General features: G+C 36.1%; 1 protein-coding gene across 1 annotated transcript; it reads left to right on the forward strand.

Annotated features, from left to right (window-relative positions):
• Positions 1 to 4,150: 4,150 nt before the first annotated feature.
• Positions 4,151 to 7,212, forward strand: LOC133056172 (olfactory receptor 5T17-like; the record flags this gene model as incomplete). Its single annotated transcript, XM_061141276.1, has 2 exons — positions 4,151 to 5,159; positions 7,193 to 7,212. Coding segments are annotated over exons 1-2 (981 nt in total), but the record flags the coding sequence as incomplete, so codon positions are not given.
• Between the last annotated feature and the right edge of the window lie 753 nt (positions 7,213 to 7,965).

Here is a 7,965-nt window from a genome sequence, read left to right on the forward strand (position 1 = left end):
ACATCATACTTTTTCTCTGTCACAACTCCAGTGCCCTTTAATGAAATAAATAAATTCTCTAATGGGACATAATTTTGAATAAAGCATACCTTCTTTAATAAACTCATCTTTTAGCTCTGCAGGTAAGAACAGAGACATCAAAGATTGTTATAAATTTATACTGGCCAGAGGAACAGGCGAATTTAAATAAATACATCATTATTTTAAATTGACATGCCACATTTTCTTTTTAACATTCTATGTTTTTTATTTTGAAAAGCAATACTAATTCTTACCTTTTCTTTTTCTGAGCTTAAAAAGTTCATAAGCCAAGCTTTTTATATGCTTTTGTTTTTTTAGACTGGCTCACAGAATGCCATTTATAAATTCTAATTTTAAGCACACCGGTAATTTTCAAAGGACATTTATGGAAGGGCTAGTTTTTAGAGGAGATGATTCACCATTCTAATTTCAGAACAGACAGATTTCAGTGAGTGAAATGCAGTTTAATGCATTTAATGCAGTTTCTTATAACATAGAATATTGGTAGGTACTGGGTTTAATTTGAATAGAATAGTATTTTGATATCTATCTAGTGCCATATAGCAAATATGTGTATTATTTTTAAAATAAGCTTTTTGTTTCTGTCTGGGACCTAGCTAAATGCTGTTATTTTTCAATTTGATTTAAACTTTTTCACTTTATTGGAGTTAAATAAAGCTTGGAAGTTATGTTTAGTTTATATGCATCATTCACAAATGCTTAATATTTTACCTAATAAAACATATTTTAATGCAGCTGATTAAAAAATGTTCCCTCCTATGACACCATATTCAGGTAGTAGAACAAGATATTCCTGAAAATTATGGTCAATTAGTTTTTCTTTCTGTCTTTTTTTTTTTTTTCTGGTGGTTCAGAAATAACTCCCAAGTTTATGATGTCAGTAAGCACTAAATCTGAGATTTTAGTATAGGGTTTTAACTCCCAATAAAGTTCTCAATTTCTCATGATTGTCTTATTATAAGCATATCAGTTAAGCAAATCTTGAATTGCAGTGTCACTGAAATTTCTCCTGTACATATCCATGAACATATATCTTGTGATGGCTTCATTAGAGGACCACATGCTGGTGCAGTCTTCAAAATTTGCTTGCATATCTGTACCTGTTTTCTCTGTGCTTATTCTATCTGCTTTATTCCTGTTTTTTTTTTTTTTTAATCTTACTCTCTATAGTAAATATTTCTATATATAGTTCATGGATTTGAGAGAGAAAGAAATAGGAAAAGAAAGAAAGAAGGAGATATGTTTGGAGAGAAAAAGAGAACACAAATTTTAAAAAGTAATGTAATTTTGATGAGGCACCCAAATTTATTAATACATATTTGTATATTAATTGATGTTCTATAAACAGTTTTATTATGATGGCTTAAAACTCCACATTAAAAAAAATTAGATCATGGCATCCAGTCCCATCACTTCATGGCAAATAGAAGGGGAAAAAATGGAAGCAGTGACAGATTTTCTCTTCTTGGGCTCCAAAATCATTGTGGATGGTGACTGCAGCCATGAAATTAGAAGACGTCTGCTTCTTGGAACAAAGGCAATGACAAACTCAGACAGCGTATTAAAAAGCAGAGACATCACTTTGCGGAGAAAGCTTCATAGAGTCAAAGCTGCGGTCTTTCCAGTAGTTATGTAGGGATGAAAGATTTAGTCCATAAAGAAGGCTATTACTGTTAGTCGCTCAGTCACGCCTGACTCTTTCCGACTCCCTGGACTGCAGCCCACCAGGTTCCTCTGTCCATGGGATTTTCCAGGCAGGGATAGTGGAGTGGGTTGCCATATTCTTCTGCAGGGGATCTTCCTGACCCAGGGATCAAACCCGGGTCTCCTGCACTGCAGGCAGATTCTTTACCATCTGAGCTAGGAAGGAAACCCTGAGGGCTGAGTTGATGCTTTTGAACTGTGGCAGGGAGGCCTGCCATGCTGCAGTCCATGGGGTAGTAGAGTCAGATAACACTCAGTGACTGAAGAGCAACAATTTTCTTAATATAACAATTCAAACTTAATGATACTTTATTATTTTTGTCTCTTTGTGTTCTTATAATTATTATGTAAGTTGTATGGGTTTATACAGAAATCAGAACTTATTATAATTTTTTTTTACTCTAGACTTTTCTAAGAATCAAATGAACATTTTTTGGTGTTGTAAACTCACACGTCTTTGTTGTTTAGTTCCTAATTCGTGTCCAGCTCTTTTGCAACCCCATGAACTGTAGTCTGCCAGGCTTTTCTGTCCATGGAATATCCCAGGCAAGAATATGGAAATGGGTTGCTATTTTCTTCTCCAGGGGATCTTGCAGACCCAGGGATCAAACTTGTGTCTCCTGCATTGGTTGGCAGATTATTTACCACTGAGCCACCAGGCAAGTCTTTAAACTTAAACTTATCAATCTATTTATTCTTTGCATTAGAAATAGCCTCTAAATGGATCCATGGAAACGTTTCTGGGAAAATAAAGATGTGGTTTTCTTCTAACAGCAAGTTAAAGATTTTTATTTATTCTCTTCTTGATGTGTGGCATCTAAATGCAATTAAAATGTAGTATGTTTAACATCATAAGTATAATTTTCTTATAAGTCATTGAATTCAGCCTTACCCTGTATATGGCAGATTTTCCATTACTTTATGATGCTTCTTAATTACAACATGCTGAAGGAAAAATAAAAGAGGGAGGTGGGAGGGGGGATCGGGATGGGGAATACATGTAACTCCATGGCTGATTCATGTCATTGTATGACAAAACCTACTGAAATGTTGTGAAGTAATTAGCCTCCAACTAATTAAAAAAAAAAAAAAAAAAAGTTAACTTGCCAAAAATCTGCCCTTTAATGTGATGAACAGGGAGGCCTAGCATGCTGCAGTCCATGCAGACACAAAGAGTCAGACATGACTGAGCAACTGAACTGAACTGATTGAATGTGATGAATCCAGTAATTAATTGTGTTTCAGTAATTAACTGAAATTTCAGTTCAAATGTGATTGACTCTTTAACTTTAGAAATATATATATATGTATATTTTTGTACATATGTATACAAAGTGTACACATATATATGTATTTCCCTCTATTTGTATATGTACTTCCCTCTATTCATATACAACCAAATGAGAAACAGTGTGATACAGGGGGAAAAAATAAATCAAACACAATTTTGTGGCAAATAGAGTGATTTTATTATCTTAGCAAAAAATTTCTAAAAAGCTATTTTTTGTCTATGATCAGGTGACATTAATTTCACAAATATTTTAGAAACCCCATAAATAACTATAATATATTAAAAGATTTGTTTTTGACAGAAATATATCTCAAAAATATATCCAAGAACTTTGCAGAGATGATAGTATATGACTATAGAAATACCTCACATTGCCACTAAAATAAAATTTGAAAATCAGTAGCAGTATGATAAGCTGCAGAGGCCAACATGAACACCTTAATGACACCTATTTTTAGAAAAAAAATTAGCATTCATATTGTTATTCTTTGCAAAATGGCTATATAATCTCCAAAATACTGTCCGCTGTTCAGTTTACCACTATTCTTGAATGGAAACGAATGGGACAATATAATTGCCAGAAAAAAAGGATATAAAATGATTTTGTTTAAACAAACAGCTCTGCACAAAAGTTTCATTTATGTCATTTCTTACTTATCTGGGAACATTTAATATTAAATAATTTTATATTGTTTTCTTATTGAAATCAAACTCAACCTTGTGTGATTACTTCCATTTTTACATTTGTGATCATAAAAAGACACTTCATGCACCTTATAGCAAAGCTAGTATTTAATTGTGTGCTTTCCACTATAATATTTCATGATTGGAATAGTCCTATAGTTATTTATACTTGTTTATTTTAAAGCTATGTAATATGAACACAGGTAGTAAAGAATATAACAAAAAATAGACTGGAAAATAAACCGCTTAAATTGACATGATATTTTTAACATGATGAATCTAGTCAACAATTGAATGTAATAACTTCTTTTATTAACTGCAAAATGTATCCATTTGAATCCAAGATCTTCATCACTGACCATTCCATGACTACAAAGGAAATCATTAGATCCTGATAAGAAACACATAGGAAGATATAGTCAGGTGGACTCTATTTTCACAAAATACTGCCTTTAGAACCTGTAGAGAAAAGCTAAAATGGTACAGCTCCCATCAGATTTAAATTCATACCGAATCCAGATGAAAAATGTGACTGAATTAAACATGTTTATACTGATAGGCTTTACGGATGATTTAGAGGTGCAAGTCTACCTATTTTTACTTTTTCTGGCAATCTATCTCTTTACACTGGTAGGAAATTTAGGACTGGTTATGTTGGTCGTTGTGGATTCCCGGATCCAAAACCCAATGTACTATTTTCTCAGTGTCTTATCATTCCTGGATGCCTGCTATTCTTCAGTGGTCACTCCAAAAATGTTGATTAATTTCCTGTCAGAGAATAAAACCATTTCCTACCTTGGATGTGCAGTACAAATGCTTCTCTTTGTTACTTTTGGGACCACAGAATGCTTTCTCTTGGCTGCAATGGCGTATGATCGCTCTGTGGCCGTCTACACCCCCCTCCGGTATTCAGTCAGCATGGCGCCCAGGGTCTATGTGCCACTCATCATTGCTTCCTATGTTGGTGGCGTCTTGCATGCTTCTGTACACACCGTGGCTACTTTCAGCCTCTCCTTCTGTGCCTCCAATGAAATCAGACATGTCTTCTGTGACATCCCTCCCCTCCTCGCTACTTCTTGCTCTGACACTCACACAAACCAGCTTCTGCTCTTCTATTTAGTGGGCTCCATTGAGATAGTCACTGTCCTGAGTGTCCTGATCTCCTATGGTTTCATTCTGTTGGCCATTCTAAGGATGCGTTCTGCTGAAGGGAGAAGGAAAGTGTTTTCTACATGTGGCTCTCACCTAACTGGAGTGAGTATTTATCATGGAACTATCCTCTTCACATATATGAGGCCAACTTCCAGCTATGATTCAAACCATGACATGATCGTGTCAACATTTTACACCACTATCATTCCCATGCTGAATCCTATCATCTACAGTTTAAGGAATAAAGATGTAAAAGAGGCAATGAAAAAATTGTTGAGAGAAGTTGGTGTATAACCATAGTGCATTTTTAGTACTGAATAAAGCTACAAAGATTAAATGTCGATATCTTGATGCTAAGCAACTAAAGAAGAAAATGCTCCATTTCGGTTACTAGTGTCTGTGTATCCTAGAATAAAACATTACTAGTCCATCAAGAACAAGACTGGGAGTTGACTGTGGCTCAGATCATGAACTACTTATTGTCAAATTCAGACTTAAATTTAAGAAAGTAGGGTAAACCACTGGACTATTCAGGTATGACCTAAATCAAATCCCTTATGACTATAAAATGGAAGTGAGAAATAGATTTAAGGGACTAGATCTGATAGACAGAGAGCCTGATGAACTATGGACAGAGGTTCATGACATGGTATAGGAGACAGGGATTAAGACCATCCTCATGGAAAAGAAATGCAAAAAAGCAAAAGGCTATCTGAGGAGGCCTTACAATAGCTGTGAAAAGAGGAGGAGTGAAAAGAAAAGGAGAAAATGAAAGATATACCCATTTGAATGCAGAGTTCCAAAGAATAGCAAGGAGAGATAAGAAAGCCTTTCTCTGTGATCAGTGCAAAGAGATGGAGGAAAATAATAGAATGGGAAAGACTAGAGATCTCTTCAAGAAAATTAGATATACCAAGGGGACATTTCATGCAAAGATGGGCTTGACAAAGGGCAGAAATGGTATGGATCGAACAGAAGCAGAAGATATTAAGAAAAGGTGGCAAGAATACACAGAAGAACTGTACAAAAAAGATCTTCATGACCCAGATAATCACAATGGTGTGATCACTCACCTAGAGCCAGACTTCCTGGAATTTGAAGTCAAGTGGGCATTAGGAAGCAGCACTACAACCAAAGCTAGTGAAGGTGACAGAAATCCAGTTGAGCTATTTCAAATCCTGAAAAATGATGCTGTGAAAGTGCTGCACTCAATATGTCAGCAAATTTGGAAAACTCAGCAGTGGCCACAGGACTGGAAAAGGTCAGTTTTCATTCCAATCCCAAAGAAAGGCAATGCCAAAGAATGCTCAAACTACCGCGCAATTGTACTCAGTACAATTTGAGTAAAGAAATGCTCAAAATTCTCCAAGCTAGGCTTCAGCAATATGTGAACTGTGAACTTCCAGATGTTCAAGCTGGTTTTAGAAAAGGAAGGGGAACCAGAGATCAAATTGCCAACATCCGTTGGATCATCAAAAAAGTAAGAGAGTACCAGAAATACATCAATTTCTGCTTTATTGACTATGCCAAAGCCTTTGACTGTGTGGATCACAATAAACTGTTGAAAATTCTGAAAGAGATGGGAATACGAGACCACCTAAACTGCTTCTTGAGAAACCTTTATGCAGTTTAGGAAGCAGCAGTTAGAACTGGACATGGAACAACAGACTGGTTTCAAATAGGAAAAGGAGTACGTCAAGGCTGTATATTGTCACCCTGCTTATTTAACTTACATGCTGTGTACATCATGAGAAATGTTGGGCTGGAGGCACCACGAGCTGGAATCAAGATTGCCGGGAGAAATATCAATAATCTCAGATATGCAGGTGACACCACCCTTATGGCAGAAAGTGAAGAATTAAAGAGCCTCTTGATGAAAGTGAAAGAAGAGAGTGAAAAAAGTTGGTTTAAAGCTCAACATTCAGAAAACTAAGATCTGGCATCCAGTCCCGTCACTTCATGGGAAATAGATGGGGAAATAGTGGATGACTTTATTTTTGGGCTCCAAAATCATTGCAGATGGTGATTGCAACATGAAATTAAGACACTTACTTCTTGGAAGAAAAGTTATGACCAACCTAGACAGCACATTAAAAAGCAGAGACATTACATTGTCAACAAAGGTCCATCTAGTCAAGGCTATGATTTTCCCAGGGGTCATGTATGGATGTGAGAGTTGGACTATAAAGAAAGCTGAGCGCCAAAGAATTGATACTTTTGAACTGTGGTGTTGGAGAAGACTCTTGAGAGTCTGTTGGACTCCAAGGAGATCCAACCAGTCCATCCTAAAGGAGATCAGTCCTGGGTGTTCATTGGAAGAACTGATACTGAATCTGAAACTCCAATACTTTGGCCACCACATGCGAAGAGATGACTCATCTGAAAAGACCCTGATGCTGGGAAAGATTGAGGGCAGGATGAGAAGGGGACGACAGAGGATGAGATGGTTGGATGGCATCACTGATTCAATGGATGTGGGTTTGGGTGGACTTCGGCAGTTGGTGACTGACAGAGAAGCCTGGAGTGCTGCTGTTCATGGGGTTACAAAGAGTCAGACACGACTGAGTGACTGCACTGAGTCCATCAAAATAACATTTTACAAATATAGTTCATGTCATTTATATGCTGATCACTACCTTTAAACTAATCCATATTAAATATACGCTGATGTAAGTATATTGCAGTTGTCATTCACTCTGTGATTTGTTTCACACCCTGTTGTTATAGCTATAATCTTGTGATTCGGTAGATTGATGTAAGCTCACATTAATTATAGAAAATCTTTAGCACACATTATGAAGTTACTTCTCCATTCTGGAACCCCTATGAAGAACCTCCATGTGATCTCACACAATATATTCCATCCAGGTATATGGGCATGACTTTTCCAGCTTGGTTCAATATCATATATCTTTATTTCATTATCAAAATATTTTCTTATTACCGTCAAATTATAGAAATAGATTAGGTCCAGTTTCAAACTCCAAAAATTATATTGACAGTAGGTGGTAATATTTATTGATAGTATGTTTAAGGTCAAGTCAGTTCAGTTCAGACGCTCAGTCGTGTTCAACACTTTGTGACACCACGAA

Source organism: Dama dama, chromosome 1 (genome assembly GCF_033118175.1).
Source record: "Dama dama isolate Ldn47 chromosome 1, ASM3311817v1, whole genome shotgun sequence".
Taxonomy (NCBI): Eukaryota; Metazoa; Chordata; class Mammalia; order Artiodactyla; family Cervidae; genus Dama; species Dama dama.